At 38.0% G+C, this 20582-nt stretch overlaps 1 protein-coding gene across 2 annotated transcripts in view; it reads right to left on the bottom strand.

Annotated features, from left to right (window-relative positions):
* LOC124153337 overlaps positions 1 to 11610 on the bottom strand; it is a 44602-nt gene extending 32992 nt beyond the window's left edge. For both annotated transcript variants that reach the window (XR_006863628.1, XM_046526439.1), the window contains exon 1: positions 11216 to 11610. Coding sequence is in view for 1 of the 2 variants with exons in the window: in XM_046526439.1 (XP_046382395.1) it covers positions 11216 to 11261 (46 nt within the window). In the remaining variant the exon portion in view is untranslated. The remainder of the gene's footprint in view (positions 1 to 11215) is intronic.
* Between the last annotated feature and the right edge of the window lie 8972 nt (positions 11611 to 20582).

Here is a 20582-nt window from a genome sequence, read left to right as displayed (position 1 = left end):
TCTTTCTCCCCCTCCTCCCCCCTGGCGCTCGCGGGCCGACTCAGGTGGCTGGAGGCCCGTGCCCCACCCTACGGTACACAGACTAACTATTACTAAAATATTCTGTAAAATTTCTAAAGAATTAGGATAATGTAGGAAATAAGGCGTCAAAATATCGCCGTACGAATATAAAAAAATAAGGCATTTTTCATCTGCAATCCCTTTTTGTGATTATTTTGATAAAAAAATGTAAGTTTTAAGTCGACTGAGAAGAAATCTCTTAATGTAATCACAATTTCAACAGCGAATATCCTCTTTAATAGACTTCAGGGCCGGTTTGCAATGAATGCCTCAGGTGGGTTTGAATGGTGAATGGTGTCGGCTGGAGGTCATGATGAGGCCCTCCCAGGGAAAAAATTAGGAAAACGCACGCTCGGAAATGTATTTTGACGCTATTCTGGCTTTACTAATTAAGACAAGATTAAAGTTAAACGAAAGCTAGTAATTTTAGTAAGAAAAAATACTATGGAAAGTGATAATTTTACAGCTTATAAATTGTAATCATGGTTTTATTATCTATATTGTGAATTAATTCCTCGAGACTGCACATTCCCTGTAACCCTTTCAAAAATGCATCAAGCTCTTTTTTTCTTTATTTTGCTTACTTTTTATACAATATTTTTACACTGAGAATGTAGGAAATACATTAACTAATGAAATCTTAGAATTTGATTATCACAAAAGAGCTTTGGTTCAAGCAATATGAATCTTTTTTATTACAAGCAAGTACAGTGGCGCCGACTCCATGGGTCTTGAGGGGGCCCGAGCCCCCTCAAAAATTCGTTATGGGTGTGAAGAAAAAATGTGTCAGGCTTGTCGATTTTCCCCGGTGTGCCCTGATATCGAGATTCGAGTTATCAGGGTTCTAATTTTGATCATATGACTCTTCTGAAATGCTTAAAAAACTTAAAGCTCACTACTTATAAAATTTCGCGGGGCAAGATCCCCGGTTTGGGCCCCCCCAATATTTTTTGTAAGTAGGCATCCTTGAGCAGATATATACATATATATTAATAGGGATAACGGAGGTTGTGGCAATGTGATGCTTAACCCTCTCTAATCCAGAGCTGGATTTGGAAGAAATCAAATTTCAAGATTTCTCATTTTGAAAACTTAAAAATTTTGCACTCAATCATTATCGTCGTGGCAGATAAATATTTCTTCATTAAAATTTGCGCCACAAAATAATACGAATTTTAGATATTTCCTGAATAGACCTGAAAATATATACATTTTTGATGTTGCTTATAAGCAACATTGGGCTATAATGGGTTAAAATCGAACGACCGATGAGTGTATAGAAAGAATTAAAGACTCTATTCCACATAATTTCACTTTGTAATCGGTGATACAATTGAAGTGCCTGTACTTATCGGCGAATGAATAGAAGCAAGAAGAACTGATGCGGGGAGACTAATTTCTAAATCGACCATATAGGAAAGCAAGAGGAAATGCGACACACATGGCGAAAACTTGCAAGTTCCGCCAAGCAAAAACCGAAATCAGGGAGTGTCTGATGAAGTTTCCCTTCCCTCCTGCCGTTCTCAGCATTGATGAATGAACAAGTGCGATATCTGCACATTAAAAGGAGTCTCAGATACCTGCCATTCCAAATGCCTTAAGCGTGTTTGCTGGCATCTCTTTTGTTGAGAAACACACGCTGTTCATGGCTTCATTTCAGTTTCAGTCATCATTCACACAGGCTGGGATTGCAACTCAAACTCTCTTAAATAACCGAAGTGTTGCCCCAGTGCCGGGTCTTTTAAAGGGTATTTGATCTCGTGTGCCACCAAAGTTTTATAAAAAAACGGATAATCTCGTGACACGATCAAAGGATACTATTTGGTCGTTACTTCTTCGAACGCTCTCAATTATTCCGTGCAAAAATACTACAATACTGTGGCACTTTTTAAAGATTGCACTCTCTGGTGGGCAACTCAACATTAACGAGTTTCCGCAGTGCAGTAAGCATAACCATAGAGTAACCACCTTCTCTATGGTATAACCTTCACCAACTTAGTGCAGTCCTGTACAGAAAATTGTCACCAGGTGGGAGCAGACAATTTGACCGATCAAAAAGTCGCAAATAGACGCCGAATGCCGATGAACCGCGACTTGTCGAGGGCAGCAAACGCTCCGACAGATGGCCTCCTTCCCGGCACTATCGTCGAAATGAGTTCTGGAGCCCACGTTTCGTATCACGATTTTTATGCCCTAAAAAGGTACCTAATGTATCTTTACCTTGTAATGCATCTTTCGTTTTAAATGAATTGTCAGTCTGGAACGAACTAGGAGAACAATACTTTCATAAATCGTGATTCGACAAAGGAATGTCGGAAATACTCGCGTGATCATAATTTATAAATCGGGAAAACTAGAAAAGAAGGCAATTTGACTACAAGATAGCGACACCGAAATCGTACTTGCTCCAATTACCTCATTATTGCATTAAAATGCATTTCATGTGGCTTTGTCAGTTACTATCATGCCAACCTACTACTTGGTTCTTTCAGAAGAAAACGCGTGTTGTGTGTGTGTGGGCCATTGGGGTCAGCAGTTCGTCCCTTCACACCGGGGTGCTCTCCTCAACGACGATTTCCTGCTCGATATCCTTACAAGGAGAGAATAAGGGCGAAGAGGCTTAACTGCCTCCACTTCCCGCAGGCAATTGTGGACTTCTTCCAAATGTGAATATCATTCAGTTCAACATGGGGTCGCGTTACCTAGTGTGATTTTTGGTTGGGAATTTATGGCATGCAGCGAATTAATTTTAGCTGGTGAAAGTGTCCACTGGCGATTATTTTGTGTGCTTGGGTTCCTGTGTGTTTCCTCAAGACTCCTATAGACAGTGGCGGCTAGCCCATAAGGACTCTCGGACGCCGCCCCTCCCAAAGATTTGAAAAAGGAAAAAAAATTAAATACCCATTCAATTATAATTATATATCTAATTAACCAAAGTATTCTTTTCAATCGCATGCATCGAAAATGTAGGAAAAACACGCAAAAATAGCGCGAGAAGTTCGCATTTGTAGCCGCGGGGAGCTGGCCAGAACGTCCCATTCTATCTCCATGCAGTTATATGAAGAGTGGTAGTGGTGAGGTCTGCTGGTGCTATGACGCGTCTGAGCTCGTGCCTTATGGAAGTCTTGGGGCGCCGCGCCGTCCGAACATGCACCGAGCGACGTATCTACTGAGTTGACATCGCCGCGCCGGCCGGCGGTCGTATAATCTAGGTGTTGCAGAATACCTTGTTTTGGTGACCAGTTGACTTATTATGTGTAAATAGGCCTAGTTGTAGTTGATTTGATCGATTCGGTGATTTTACGTGTTTTAGTGAATCATAATGGCCTCTAGATTGCCTTAAAAACTCACTAAAATACACCAAATATTAATAAATTTTGACCCCCCGGTGGAGTGTGCCCCCCCGAACATTTGACTCACGAGCCGCCACTGCCTATAGAGTCGTATTTGTGCGTGTGCATGCATAGCGTGCGCCAGAAGTTGTGATTTGGTGGGTGTAATGATAAATTGGGATTGTCAGTGAGAGGATGGGAAGGGTAGAAGGAAGCGCAGAAGTGTAGCGGAACGCAACGAGACTGACAGAGGAAGATCGGCGGCGCACTGATGGAGCAGTCACGGCGAGAGTCGAGGCAGAATGTCGCCAATGCATTCGCAAACGCCTCTCACGACTGCCAACGCACACCAAAGTCCCAATTCGTGAACCCTCTCGTGGAACAGTCCCGCGAGCGTCTATTTCTCGTATCCGTGGATACTGGCATTAAAAGCGGATATAGTCTCCGCTAATAGAAAAATGTATTCCGTTACTCTCTTGTTTCTCGAACACGTCCTGTTCAGTTGCGGACGCAATAATGCGCTGAGAAAATAATGACGTGAAGTCTCCCGAATAAATGAAATTGCGAATTACAAATTGAAACTTTTACTGTCAAAGAAGGAACTATTGAATCCATGAAATGTAAATATGATAACTTATCGGTCATTTCCGTATTCCATATGAACTTCATTTAAATCTTCTGGCCGGAATTCATTATTTCTGTATTGCTTGTTGGTTATCATTTGAATTCGTATGTATTCACGTCATCCATATTTTACGTGATGAGTTAAATTTCCAATTCATCCTTCACCTCATCAGGGTACGATATATATGATTGTGTGAAGAGATGATTGGCGTGCGTTATCGATATGATTTGATTTTGTCAGTTGCTGGTGCAATTTGCATGACCCAGTTGATTATTTTATGCACCTTCCGGAGTGCATCCCGTGCCGGAAGGAGGCTTTGAGCGTACAGTGAGGGAATTCTGTTACCTTTTGGCCCCTTATCAAGGAGGAAATTGGTAGCTCGGTCTTTGTCAAATCCTTTTAAACGTTTGCTCCCTCGAGTGGGTTTGGCAGTGGCGTTCGGCGAACGCCTTCCTCCTCTATTCAGTACTACGAAGCAGACGGCCTTCTGAGGTCAGCGAACCGTTGATATTCATTGATATTGAAACGATAGAGCATGTCAGTCCATCCACACATCAATAGGGTGGTTTCCTTTAGTTTTTTAATTACCTTAATCGAAAGATTATTACTCCTGGAGTACGCATTTAACACTCTTAGATTTTTGAATTACGATATCTAATTTTCGAGATTAAACGAACAGTGAAAAATTTCAAAAGCGCGAAAACGCGACGGCTAAGTAGGAATGCTGGAAAAAGCCCGTTAGACGTCATTCTAGTTCCCCCTGTCGCCGTGTGAGGTGACCTTGGGGCGAGGCTTTGAGCGCTGATACGACGCAGGTTGCTAGCAGGTAGCAGAGTACCCTGCTAGCAGGTAGCGCTTGCCTTAAATAAGGATTATTATTACCCTATAAAACGAAGGAAACTATCCGAACTTAGGTAATTTTAATGGGTGATTATTAAGAGATGTTTCCCTGAGCTCTGTGTCTCATGCATGCATTGGAAATCTCAGACGATAAAAACTCCAAACTACTCCTATAGAAACTAAGTCCCTGTGACGTCACGTGAAGTGGCTTCGTATGGGCGCCAATCTGGCCTTCTTCAAATGAGGTGAAAATTGACCATTAACATTCGTCTCCACTGGGAATTCTAAAAGCAAATAATTTGTATATTATGAATACACTAATGGTGGGTAACGAATCGCAATGAATGCCTCTCGTTTTCTTTGACGAAGGAAACTACCCTATTTCAACCCTCGCCTTCGTGAAAGTGCACTTGACCAAAATAGAGTCACCCATGCGCAAAGCAACGCTCGCGCTAGGCCCACCACGATTGAAACATTTCAATCGGTGAAAAGGAGTCACAGATCAGTGGACTTTCTCTGCCCAAGTAAAGAATGTCGAAAAAAGTTGATTTATAAAAGAGAAAGACGAAATCTTGTGCCAAGAGCATTATTAAAAACTCTGGAACTTACGTTACCGCGGTGTATGAAAACACATGGTATATTGGCTGTGTTTTTCAAACAGTTGAGGATGCTTACCATCAGGATTAGAGGTCAGAGGTGTGTACTTATTCTTCTAATATTCAACCATTTTTTTGCCTAATTGCAAATATCTAGTAAATCCATATTTTTGCTAAAATGTTGCCATTTTATACTATTTGGAAACTAAAAATAGATTGGCTGCTAAATTTAAAGAAAAATGGGGGTTTACAGGAACCTCAATACCAAAATTTAACTCACTTTTTGGGGGAAGCCCTGAAACAGAAGTGTTGTAGCCCGCCATTTTACAACCATCACTAAAATAAATCATAGAAGCACTATCAATCATGGGAGGAACTTCAGGTTTAATTTTCCTAAAAGAGGGAGGATAGTGCAAGTTATATTAAAAAACTTCGTCACCAAATTTGTGTCCCTTTTTTTGCTATCAGAAGTTGAAAAAGTGGCATTTTCAACAAAAAACATTAGCGGAATGATCATTTTCATAAGATTTATCAACATATAAATTCAAAATTGCCCAAAACCTCACTCTATTTTAAAGGTGGTCTTTTCCATGTTTTACCGTGTTTTATATATGTTTGAAAATGTCACTTTTTTGTCGAAATTTGTCAAATGTGCAATTTTTTTAACATTTCTAGAAAAAATATCAATTGAAAATGATTTTGATAACATTTTTAAAAACTATCACAGCATGTTTATCATTATATCCTCAAAAAGTTTTACTTGCTTGGCTCATTTGGTTTAGGTTTTACAGGGGCTCAAATATGATAGTTTTGAATAATTTGATCGATGGGCAGAATTTTGTGTGCCTCATTGACTTCAAACACTCATATCATGGAAAATACTTGCAATGGGTCTTTAATATTTTGGATTTTTCTTAATTAAGGTTGAAACTAACAACAGGGAAAAAATGATCAAAATCCTAGATGCGAGGCGTGGGATCCCCCGAAAATTCGTTGAGTTGACATGGAATGACCCACCGGTCTGTGCCTTGATGAGATGAAAATGAAGTATTCAAAGTGCAAGTGAGTAATCTCGAATTCAATTGATAACCAACAAGGAATAACAGAAAAGATCAACCCTGGCCAGATGATTTTGCACTTATTAAAGAGTGGAATAATGTCCCTCCTGCCTCCTCGCCATGGGCAAAATGAGGACGAAAAGGTAATTCGTTTAAAGCCTCCTTATGGCGCGGGATGCAGTCTGGAATGACCTCTTCAAGTTGGATAACTGGCGTCAATAGATTGAGATAGCAGCGTGCCTCAAAGGGAAAAAAGAATTCACATTCCGCACAGGAAATTTCACAGATTTCATTGGGAGCTCGACGAAAACTCTCCATAGAAAGAGAGTAACGGAAAGTGAGTGATCGCAATTATTTATTTGACTAAATGGATAAGTAATGTCTCCGGCATACGTTTTTAATTTATTGGTTGTCGGTAGGCAGATCGCAGCACCATTACTTTTTTGTCAATACAGTCTTCTGTACCTTATTGATTAATGCACAAATATTTCCTCAGAACTTTCAGAACATATGTATCCTACAATTTGCACCAAATGATATGAAATGGCATGAATTTGTTGACTGAAATTAAGTGCACCCACATCTATCAGAATACATTTCTAATAGATTCGTGGGTATTAATTCTTTATGTAATTTGATACCATTGTATACATTGCACGAAAATGATTAAAATCCAAGTATTCATTTAAAGTCTTTAATTCATGAAAAAATATTCACAGGAACTCGATAAGCATTGAATGAATATTATAAACATCTTTCATTGCATACTTATGTGTAATAAATTTAAATAGCGGCATGTGGGGGATTACATACTCTGCTTTCATTCTGAGTTTTGAGGGAAGTGTTGCCGCATTAAAGATATCTTATCATCTCTGCAGTCATTTGGGATAATTTTTCATTTACATGTTTTTGGATTCACTCTCCGATACTATTCGTTTGAATTTTCTAGGTGACTTCCAAAATGAATTAAATATGACTATTTGAATAATTGACATATACGAATTCAGTATACTTTACTACAAGACCTACTTTGGCCCAGATTTTTTCTAGACCAAAGTAGTTTTTGTTCCAGAAACCTAATTTGGTTTGTAATTTTAGCAGTAAATTTTGCAAAACTTATTTTCCCTATTATAAATCCTTTAATTTCATGCTGCGTTCTTTTTCTGTGGCTGTAGATCTACATTTTTGCTATTATTTATTATATCTGTCCTGTTTTCGGGGAAGTTCCATAAGAGCCTGGTAAAACTGCCGAATAAAAGTATCGATGCTTCACAAAAATATCATTATTTAACAATATCGGGATATATATTCATTTATTAAAATGAAAGAAAACTATTGTAAGCAGTAGTGTGCGTTTTTTAGGGTCACAGCTACGTACTTGTTTTGTATATTCATGTATAAGGATTTAAAATATAGATAAATTACAATGCCTGTTTTTTCTCGGCGAACAACAGCAGTGAAGATTTTGCATCGATCCTCCATATCTCCTTCCAACGTTTCGACGAGCAAATCTCCCATCGTCTCATTCAGGAATCCAAACTTTTGTTTGATGCAAACCCCCTCTAAAATGTGTTTTTTATAAAATGTGAGTAAAACCACTTTAGGCCACTCTATCTCCACGGTAACATTGGCTAAAGAAAGAATATTTTTTTAACAAAAAAAACAGTTTAATACTATTCAGATACTGTACTAAAGACATAATATATGTATTATAATGCTTTAAAGGCATGAAAAGGTAAAATAGAAAAAAGTGAAGAATCTTTAAAAAAAAATGTTTGAAAGCGGGCCAAGGTAACCTTTACCTAGGGTACATTGAATGATAAGTCATATGCATCAGCGCATTGCTCTAGTTGGCCAATATTTTTCTTTAATATAAGAGAATCCTGCAGAGAAACAATATGCTTATAAATCTTTAAGTCATTCGCAAAGAGCAAGACGTTGACAGCGTATTATAAGCATCATTTACGATAAGAAAAAATAAAGAAGGACCAAGATGACCACCCTGAGTTACACCCGATATCAGATCAGAGATATAATATCAGAGATCTTGAATTTAGGTTGTTCTCAAACCAACTTAAGAGTCTGCCATGAACACCTAAGGAATTTAATTTGGATATAAGTACCTAGTGATTGACGCGATCTGTCAGGACAGGACACGCCTTACTGTAGTCAGTGTATATCACATCACTTTGATAATGAGACTGCAAGTCTAAAAAAGAATTTCGTTTATATCATTCACCTGATTGATTGGCGTAGTTTATTTACATGAATTGGTCCAACGGCGTCTCGCGCAATAGCGATACCGAAGACGTACGCGAAGTCAAGACATTAATGGCCAACGATGCACCCTGACATCGTCAGTGGTAAGAGGCTGATTTGTGCTTTCGCTGATTTTTATGCCGTCCTTAGATCGAGTCCACCGCAGAGAGCAATGTCCATGTGCAAAACGGCACTCAATGCGAGAAGAATTAAGGACTTTATGATTGCAGACTTCAACGGTGAATAGCGCTAGCAAATTATTTTCGGGTTTTACGTCGGGGAAGAGTCGAGTATCCCAAATGGCCAATAATCCCCTGGAATACTTTTCCAACACCCTGAGCATAAATACAGTATACTATATTATACTAGCCTAGTATATTATATGTAGTCTAATATATATAATATACCAGAATAATATAGTCTAATATACTACAATACTGTTTATATAGTGTTATAAACTCTATGATCCCGAGGGTAGAGGCAAGATGGCGTCATTCACAACTCAACCTTGTTAAGGATATTGAAAAACCATTGCAAGAAAACGTCTGCCAATGTTGAGACTTGATCCTGTGTAGTGAGTACGTATTTACTTCATGGTCAAGCCCAATAAGAATCTACATGAAAGGATTCTTTATTTTTTATTGTTTATTTGTATATCGCGATATCATTAGGAGAAGTAGGATTGTAAAGATGAAATGCTAAATATTACTTCTTTCAGTGTGTGAAGGGATGTCAACTCTGAGGTGGAAATTTTTCCAGCTTCCATCAAAAGCTATCAATATCTTGTATGATGTTAGGCACGATGTGGTGGAAGTTCGTAATATTGTTGAAATGACACATTGCAATATTTCCACTTATAGATTTATTTTACACTACGCGTTTCGTCGTTACACTTGAAAATGTCGCTGTAACGACGAAACGCGTAGTGTAAAATAAATCTATAAGTGGAAATATTGCAATGTGTCATTTCAGCAAAAGCTATCAAAATCGGTTTATGACTCAAATTAATAATAGCTCACCTTCCACTGACGTCATTCATGCTCTACAAAATGAAATCTTCAGAACATGCTTAATACATAGATCATATGTCAAAGACACGAGTTCTTTCCAGTTTATTAAAATTAATTATTAGTTTTCATAATCAATAATCACCTTAAATGCATAAATAAGAGATTTTTTAATGGAATGAGACGCAAATATGGGAAATGTATGGTCTGTTTCATATTTTGGTCGGTATTATCCACCACAGGAAATGAGCTGATCAGGACTAGTCTATGTGTACCCACTGATCTATGATATCGGCATAAATTAAGTCAGGTAACCAAAAAGGAAAAGAGAGGATAACGACAGTTGAGGTTAAAGAATGCTTTAGGTAGTTATTAGGGATAACGCCGTAAACGTATGACGGAGTAGTCATGAAAATACAATAGCGAGAAATAGACAAGTGTGGGGCTATAAAATAACCAGTGGAAATAATTTGCTATTTACGCCACATAATTCTATAAAGTAGTCTTGTTTCCGCGCCTTGACTGCCAATAAGGGCGAATGGGGAGTGAAAGAAAGAAAGATAGAAAGAGGGCAGTGGGTGACAAGAGCGGTTGGCAATGTGTCGTGCAGTTGTCTTGAGCATCATCCAACCCAGCCCAAGAACAAGAGAGAACACGACGATCACTATTTCATTCTGACCGATGTATAGGCAATATCATCGCTTGGGTCTTGAACATTAAAATGATAATTATTATCACCATCAGGATGGTGATTCCTGAATCAATGATTGGAATAAAAACTTAATGAAAAAAAAATAACTTATAAAGCAAATCATACCAGTCACTTAAAAATGCATTACCTAGAAATTATATTTCAGTGAAGAATGAGTGCCAAGAGAGATTTCGATGATGGAATGACAAAGCGTAAAATCGTAAAGAGATGGAAAAAACGGCAGGCGGAAGGCAATTGCACTCACCTTATCATCGCCGGTAATAGTACACAAATTAGGTACTCAACGTTGCAAATTTATTGCGATGAGTATTTTCTACGGGAAATATCGAATTTCAATGTTGCCCACCGGGGAGAGAGTGACAGCCTTCGGACACCCAAAATACAACAATCCCCGAATTGCAATGCAGCCCATGGACATCTTTACCCTAAATGTCACCGGGCGGGATCTACCCTCACCTATCCAAACTAACCTTAAAGTAAAGAATGGCTTGGTGAGTGAATGGGTTTCGACTGACGGCGAAAAAACAGGGCTGTTCAGCGTCCATGCTATACTTAATGGAAATTGCACATTAAAATTAGAATGGTTACGGAGAAATTGATCGGGCGCTCTACGCTACGAGTGAAAACATCGAAAGAATATAAAAGATAATCCCCGGTTGAATTTTGTAGAATTCTTCTGATATTAGTCAGAGCAGAGGGGGCGAAAAACAAACAGTGGAGACTCACCGAGCGCGAGCAGAACGGCGAGGAGGCACTTGATCGCAGCCATCATCTCTCGCTGAGGGAGGCGGCGTCCACTTCGCAAGTGTTCCTCAGGGCATGGCCCTCGCAGGCGGAGCGAAAGGAGGCAGGCGTGCTGCGCTTCTCCAGAGCGAGGGAACACTTTCCTGGGAACACTTACTTCCCTTCTTCTCGGTGGAGAAACCGCGGCAAAAGCGGGCACGAGAGAACACTCTCGTATTCTCCACTCTTGCGTTTTCCTTCGCCTCAATGATGACTGACTTCCTCCGCCCTTAACGAGTAGGTATATTTTTCAAAGACATCCCGTTTCAATCGGGACGAATGCTTCGCGTGGAATCACTCAAAAGCGTCGGCAGGCGAGCGTGTGCCTCGGACCCCTATCCAAGTGACACTGGGGGCCGACTCCCTCTCTCTCTCGGCGGCCTCCGCTGTGGAAGGGGGAGGGAGGGGAAGGGATGTCCACTCTACTGCTTATAGGGAGCGCCCCATGGCTGTTGAGTGAAAGGCGTGTCTCGTGAGGAATTAACACGCCTCCAACTTCGTCAGGGGTGAGCTCTACCCTCAGAAAAATTCACTCACAAGGAAACATTTAAGCTAGCAAGGGTCTCAGTTATATTCCCAAGCGATATTTTTTTATTTGGTTGCAAATTAAATGGGTCATCAGAAAATACTCGAGTATATCAATCAATGAAGATTTTGCGCCACCTCTTTCGAACTTCGACTGCATTAATATCGAGCACCGCACAGATAGTAATAACAAAGAAATCCCGAGGCTTGCCAATTGGACTGATGAATAATTTCTTATTATTAGAAGATTCGTATGGCATTCACACCATGGAAGTGGAAGGCACAGTACTTCTACCGAATCCAAGTCATGCAAGTACGTGTGCGGTATGTCCAGCAGCTATCAACCTATACAGGGCTAATCCTTTATTTAAATGGAGACACAGAGAAAAAAGGATAAAATATGTGTATCATATTAAGTAAATAATAAGACTAACGATATACGTAAAAAAGCCTATATGACTGACTATACATATGATATTGTTAATTACGCCGCGTCACGACATTCCATACCATCAGGGAACTGCCGCGGACTGCGCACGCGGAAAAAAACATCGATTTTTATCTTGCTTGATGCTAACGGTCGTAGTTTATTTCTTTGGATGGTCACTCTAAAACGTTTGATGTGATTTAACGTAAATATCTCGAGGTAACTCGGTAATCCTTTTCTTCTAATCCCAAATAAGCACAAAATTTCGACGAAAAACAGAGTCCTCCATTTTGTATCTTATCGATGATAAATATAGCAATAAAGTGATGAAATTAGGTTTTATGGAATGGAAATGAAATGTAGTACTAACAATAAGATATTATATTTTTTATACAATTAATCTGCTTTAATAGATTTGATCGTGCTCGAAAGATGTTAGTCTCGATAGCGTTGCTCGTGAAACTCGGTTATAGTGCTCTATTAACGCACAAAATCTGTGCTCTATCGATTCATGCCAACCAAATCTATCCATGAGCAGTTGAAGCAAACCACCATCGAATGTGTTTGTGGTTGACGCTTATGAATTTTCTCCATTCTTACACTTCCCAGCCATCTTTCCCTAAATATGCTCTCAATGGTACCGCTCATTGTGCGATCTGCACTCAGTATACTCCTCCAAATCCACACCTTTACTTCTGATCGTTCAGCTCTCTTTTTTGAAGCATTCAACCTATGCTGTAATCCCATAATGCATTTTCATACACAATCGCTTTGCAGAAATTTTCCGAATACTTAGTTATATGTTCGCTTCTTTGAAGTTGCTCTTGATTTTGAAATGCCTGTATGTCCTTCGCTATGCCTTTTTTCCTGTTAGGTACTATTTATACCTATCCTTATTATTTTCCCTGTTACTATTTTTTGTCGCAGTGACGAGCATTTGAACACAATCCTGCGTTTCCTTTTAACGGCCACTTTTGTTATCCTGGTACTTCTTATTTAGTTAGTTTCCTTAGCGCAGAATGAAGAATGCGTAACATTTGTTCAATCCGACGTAGAGTTTCAAATCACTGCAGCACAATCAATCAAATTCCGTGAATTCTCAAGACGACAATTTTCATTCCAATTTTTTATGCCTATGAGTAAAAACGCGGGGTAAAAAAACTGAAAGTGATCGTGCTTGTGCAAGTCGTCGACATTGTGGTGTTCATCCCAATTAATTTATAAAATGTTGCTTGTTGATTGGTTCCAATACAGTTTCATGTTTAACATTGCTTCTATAGTGTAAATAATTATTTTTCCAAGGACTTAAACAGCAGACTTCTACCAACTGAGACAAACTGATTTTCGATATAATTTCGTGAGCAAAAGATTACGTATTTAAGTACACACGGTTCTCAATGGCTTTTTTTTGGCTGCGTCGAGGGTCGGATGAGGATGAGGTGGTGGAGGTTATAATCGCCTTTCCCGCGCAACATGACGACCCTCGAAGAGCACTTTTGCGGGTTGACTAAAATGTTGGCACATATTTCTGTCCACTCAATGTCCTTGAATCCCTACAAATTGCCGTGATAATGACAGGCGAGACCTTGAAATGGAATGACCAGGGCTTGGTTCTCGGTCAAGGAGAATTTTCACTTGGGCTGCTTGCTTCGACTTCATCATCGTTTATCACCAGATAAATATTCTTCATTTATAGAGTATACCATTGTGAGAGAGAGTTTTTGTGTTTTAGACTTCTTCGGACAACTTCTATAAAGTTGATGAAAAATTTCTCGGGATTCCCACCGGGTGTGGTATTGGGTTAATTCTCCCAACGTTTCAATGGCTGAGTCTGCCATCGTCTTCAGGGGTTCACTTGTAATGGTACTTCTTATGGCATTTATTCATTTATTTATTGATATCCCTGGTTGCCGTAATTGTTGAGTGCGATTAATTATGGTATTCCAGGCACTGCTCAGTTGGAAGCCCTTATCCCTATTCAACGTTGGGAGAATTACCCCAGTACCACACCCGGCGGGAATACCAAGAAATTTTTCTTCAATCTATACTCCGGGAAAACCTAAAATTTTCTATAAAGTTAATCGAGCTAATAGGGTCAAGGATTGAGCAAAAGTCACTCAGGCAAAAGAATTCAGCCAGAAGTTGAAAATGTCGGCAATATTAGAGGGCCATAGTAGGCACATCCTTTCATATTACGTCCCATAGATAACATCTAAATTTGAGGTGATTGTTTTTCCAGTCAATTACCTTGCTTGATCAAGTTAGAATATTTATTTAAGAAGACCAAAAAAGTGAAAAGTGGCAAAGAAGTGAAATAATGAAGCCATCAGCACGATGAGGGAATAGTGATTTGAGTCATAAAAATGAATTGCAATAGATGAGAGAGAGAGAGGAGAAGACTTTCGTCGTTTACCATTTGCGTTTTTTTATTATTATTGTCTTGTGATTCAATAACTCGGTATAAATTAAAGGAATGAAAAGTATCTCATAATTAATGGGATTTATAAACGCCAGTGCCCCTTTTAAAAGAGTAAAATCTTGACAGCCATTAATTAATTTCCCTCCCTTGAATACCACCGTGCACACGTCCATGATAGACTGAACACCAATTGCTATTGCTATTGCTCCAATAGCTCCTGTTAAAGGCCAAGGTCTTTGATCTACTAAATGGTAAGGGTGATTTTGGTGTGATTCATTCTCTCCCTAAGCGGAGCACACCCCATATTCACCACCACCCCACCATTGTTGGTTAAGATTTCTTCACATTTTACTTTCGTTCTATTAATTTCCATTTATACATTTGTTCTTCTCATTAATTCCTGAGGTGATTCCAACTTCCGAAGGATCAGTTGAAACTTTAATAGGCCGAGCTTTCCATAGATTTGGCTTTATCATTACGCAATTTTTTATATTTTTACGTCATTCTGAGTGTATTTGTCTGCTGCCATTGGAGAGGTTTGTTGACAGGAGTTCACCCGCATCAGCTTGAATCGTGGATGGAACGTTGATCGGGGAGAAATAAGCACAAAAATGTTTTTAAAGTTCCGAAATGATCCGTCCATCATTCCAAAACGGCAGGAATCGTTATTTTTTGACGCGACGCAGGCCAAAACGGTCATTTTTTCGGAAGGGGTCTTTATTTATGCATGCGCGCTTCCGCCCAACGATTTTGTGTTATTTTGGGGTATTTCTCGGTCGTGAAACTGAAGATGATATGAAACCACTCGCTCACGCGGTCTTGCTCTTTTAGAAAATGATGAAAAGCGAATGAGATGAAAACGCGTTGACTAAGTGTCGACAAAGGGATTGGGATTTTTAACTCTTTCCATCGTCCTGTGATAAATACGAAAAAGCCCGACTAAAAGTGATCGTGCCACTTTAATTGATCAATACCTTAACGTGGAGTAAAAACACTTTAAATGAATTCAGCCGGAGATTTCGGTATCAGCTTAATTCAACCTCTTTAGCTGCAGTTTCAATACCTCTTGATTATACTGGGTGATCGACAACATACGATACTTTCAATTGAAAAAAAATTTACACCCTAAAAATTTGAACGAATTTTTGCAATGTGCTTTAAAATGATATCTTTATTTTTTTTTTAATTTGGCTCAATTTATTTTCTGCATTGAAGAGTTTCGCTTGATAGGTACATACATGACATTGAATCTAATAATTTTATGTCCACTCGGATATAACCTGCGGAAAAATTCTTGTGTGCAGGCAGTACAATCATCGTTATGGAATGGAAAACACAGCACACAGCAGTGCTATGGAAAAGCGGGGAGTTACGTACAAACGCCAACTACTTTTACTCTATATTCGATATAAAAACACTTATGAAGATGTTAATTAAGTTAACCCCGAAGACGAGCTTGGAAAAGACGGATGGGGCCGTTATTTTCAAACCACGCCGTAATAAATTGAATGCAACCCAAATGTATGACTTGAGGGCGAAATAAAAAGTGAAAAAAAGAAGGGAGACATTAAATGAGGAACTTGGAACGAAGCAAAGAGGTGCGTGAAAGTGTCATACGATTTTTTTCGGGTTTACAATTTTGGACTCTGAAATGGAGTTAGGTGTCCAATCAGCGTGTGGAAATTTTCTCAATAGACTCAACTGTAAAGCCAAATGAAAAAACAGTGGTGGACACGCGTGAACTTGCTTTGACTATATCATAAAATGTCAGCCAAGAAGTTATTTTTGCGTAAATTTCTGAATAATTTAGACTCAAATGCGTATGTACTGTTGTCAGCTAAGGCTGAAAATCTTAAAACGAAAGATAAAATCAATTAAAACTAGGCTTCATAGAGTATCTTAGTGATTGTTGACACAATAAACTGAAATGATTAAAGTAAATTTAGCAAAAGATAAACAAATACCGTATTTAAATATTGCAGACACCATATACGACTTTGACAGAGAAAGTGATTTGTGAAAGTAATTAGTAGTAGTTAGTAGTTTCGTGCGTATATTGCTGAGACATTGCAAGTCGCCTCTTAAGCGAGCGAAGCATTTCCCCAAATATCCTGCTTTCGTAGAAAAGATCGGGTTTCTTGTTTATTTTCTAAAGCGATTTTTCCCTGAGTGACACAGCTGAATATAGATGATGCATAGAAACGCAGAACGTATATCTTAGATTTTTGCCACTAAATGTTTCACATTAGTCATACATCACATTGATAATATAACAATGTGTCTCGAGGAAATATATTAACGTCCCTATAATAGCTGCAATTTGATTCACTGATTGGGTGATTGATACAAATTAGTAGCCAAACTGGTGATAGATGTGGCTACATGGAATATTGGACGTAAAAGTAAAAAAAAATTCATCGGGAGGAAAAATCTGAAATCTTAAAAAAGTCGATAACTTTTCGAGATATATCGACTTGAATTAACATGGGAGCCTTATGGGACTAAAATGTTTTAGGTTTTTTTCGGTATTTATAAATGCGTCAGGAAAATGAGATTCCCTGGACGAAAACTAGATTTTTTGGTTGATTTTTTGGTGTGGTGTTCAATGCGATGAATTAATATTTAGTATTTTTTATGATTTTTTGAAAGTGCCCCATGCTTTTCTTATGGCATTACGTTAGGATTTTTTTTGACCAACTTGCAATCATCACAGGACAAATTCCTTGAAACGCAAGATACTAGATTTTTTGGTTGATTTTTTGGCTATCTCGGAATTTTCATATGTCGAAACAATTCCGAGGAATAAACGATTTCGACTTTCCATTGTAGAGGTGGTCGAATTTTCAATCTTGGATTTCGGCGTTGAGACATGTGCCATATGAAAATTTGGAATCTTTAAGAAAAACCGTTAGAGGGTTCTCCGAACCCTCACGTTTGAGCTTACTTTCGCCGTAACCCTCTTGGTTAATTCATAATTAAATTCCGAAAAATGTCCTGCAAGCGAAAAATCATTGTCGCCATTTTTTTGTGGAGCATGCAATCTTGAATATCTTAGCAACCGTTTAAGCTAGAGGAATGAAATTTTCAGATAAATAATATTATTAAAATGGTCAACTTTTGCAATGATGACCATTCCGCTCGATCGATTCATGTGCGAGTTATATCGATACGAATCTCCTTGGATACGCTTTAATCGCTAATAACTTTTTTATTAATCAAGTTTTGAACATGGATGTCTTACAAAATACGACTGAAAATGTCATTCATCCGACAAAAGTTAAATCAGGCGAATCGATTGATTAGACTCGAAGTTATGATCGATACAAGGTTGTATTCGATTGAGCCATTTTTTGGGCTTATTTACATAGTTACGGAGATAAAAATTTTAACAATATGTAAGGAAAAAAATGAATTATGCGCACACATAAATTATTTAGATGAATTATGTTTCCTAATGAAGATACATCGATTTGAATTTATATCTTTTTGTATTAGGCCCCCGTAAGAAATACACGCATCCCGTCCAATTACGTCACCAATATAAGAACATAGGCTAAATTTTGAAAGCGGGGATATTAGAGAAGGCAGGGATAAGGGAGTGACCATAGAAGGGATATCAATAGGATTGCGGATTTTACAGTACAGATGCCAGCAGTGTCTAAAGTACGATTCGATTAGTATAGCAAATACGCAAATTGGCATAACTTGATAAGTGTGTACGTTGGACCAATGAAACTTGGTAAACAGGTACATCTTGGTATTTCTCATGATACTCTATGGTAGTATGTTTTGTATTCAGTCTCACGTTCGATATATATCGAATCTACTTTTTCTTAAAATATATCGAATTGCTATAACATGTAGGATTTAACATTCAAGGACATAGTTTACTAGGGATTAAATAGTAGATACCCATAGACTGGATTTAAAACCAATAGCATTGCGGAATTTATAGTACAGATGTCAGTATGATCGAAAAATCGATTCGATTATTATAGCAAATACGTAAATGGGCATAACTTCCATAGATTTACCGTTGGATCAATGAAATTTGGTGATTGAGTACATATTGGTATTCCTCACGATGCCCAATGAAAATTTGTTTTGTACGTAGTCTCACATTCGATATATATCGAAACTACTTTTTCTTAAAATGTATCGAATTGCTATAACATGTAGGATTTTACATCCAAGGACATAGTTTACTAGGGATTAAATAGTAGATACCCATTGACTGGATTTTAAACCAATAGCCTTGAAGATTTTACAGTACAGATGTCAGTATGATCGAAAAATCGATTCGATTATTATAGCAAATACGTAAATGGGCATAACTTCCATAGATTTACCGTTGGATCAATGAAATTTGGTGATTGGGTACATATTGGTATTCCTCACGATGCCCAATGAAAATTTGTTTTGTACGTAGTCTCACATTCGATATATATCGAATCTACTTTTTCTTAAAATGTATCGAATTGCTATAACATGTAGGATTTTACATCCAAGGACATAGTTGACTAAGGATTAAATAGTAGATACCCATAGACTGGGTTTTAAACCTATAGGATTGCGGACTTTACCGTACAGATGTAAGTATGATCGAAAAATCGATTCGATTATTATAGCAAATACGTCAATATGCATAACTTCAATAGATTTACCGTTGGATCAATGAAATTTGGTGAATGGGTACATATTGGTATTCCTCACAATGCCCAATGAAAATTTGTTTTGTACGTAGTCTCACATTCGATATATATCGAATCTACTTTTTCTTAAAATGTATCGAATTGCTATAACATGTAGGATTTTACATCCAAGGACATAGTTTACTAGGGATTAAATAGTAGATACCCATTGACTGGATTTTAAACCAATAGCCTTGCGGATTTTACAGTACAGATGTCAGTATGATCGAAAAATCTATTCGATTATTATAGCATATACACAAATTGGTATAACTTGAAAAGTATACCCGTTGGACCAATGAAATTTGGCGAATGTGCACATCTTGGTAATCCTCACACTGCCCAACAGAAATATGCTTTCTATGTTGTCTAACGTGCGATATATATCGAATATGCTTTTTCTTCAAATATATCGAACCGCTATAACATATAGGATTTTACATCCAAGGGCATAGTTGGCTAGGTATTGTATAGTAGATACACAGACTGAAAATTAAACCAATAGCATTGCGGATTTTACAGTACAGATGGCAGTGTAATCGCAAGATCGATTCGATTATTCTATCAAATACGCAAATTTGCAAAACTTGATTAGTTTATACGTTGGACCAATGAAATTTGGCAAATGGGTACATCTTGGTATTCCTCACAATGCCCAAATTAAACATATTTTGTGTATAGTCTCACGTTCGGTATTAATCGAATCTACTTTTTCTTAAAATATATCGTATTGCTATAACATATAGGATTTTACATCCAAGGACATAGTTGACCAATATAATTATGTGGAAGATAGCCATAGACTGTAAGTTAAATCAATAGCATTGCGGATTCAGCAATACAAATGCCAGTATAATCGAAGAATGGATTCGATTATTATAACAAATACATAACATTGGCACAAGTTGAATAGTGTATCCGTTGGACCAATGAAATTTGGTGCTTGGTACATCTTGGTATTCCTCACAATTTCCAAAGGTAATATGTTTTGCATGTAGTCTCACGATTGATGCATATCGAATATTCTTTTTCTTAAAATATATCGAATCGTTATGACATAGGATTTTGCATGCACGCACATAGTCGACCAGGAATTTTAGTGTTGATGATCAAAGATTGGAAGGTAAATCAATCGGATTGCGTATTTTCAATGCACGTGTCAGTATACTTGATAATTCGATACGATTATGATAGCAAATATGCCAAATCTTTTTTGCAAATTGGAATAACTATTTTTTAAGACCAAAG

This window comes from Ischnura elegans, chromosome 2, assembly GCF_921293095.1.
Source record: "Ischnura elegans chromosome 2, ioIscEleg1.1, whole genome shotgun sequence".
NCBI classification, from domain to species: Eukaryota; Metazoa; Arthropoda; class Insecta; order Odonata; family Coenagrionidae; genus Ischnura; species Ischnura elegans.
Note: the sequence above shows the minus strand (reverse complement) of the source record. Positions and strands in the feature narration are given on the sequence as shown.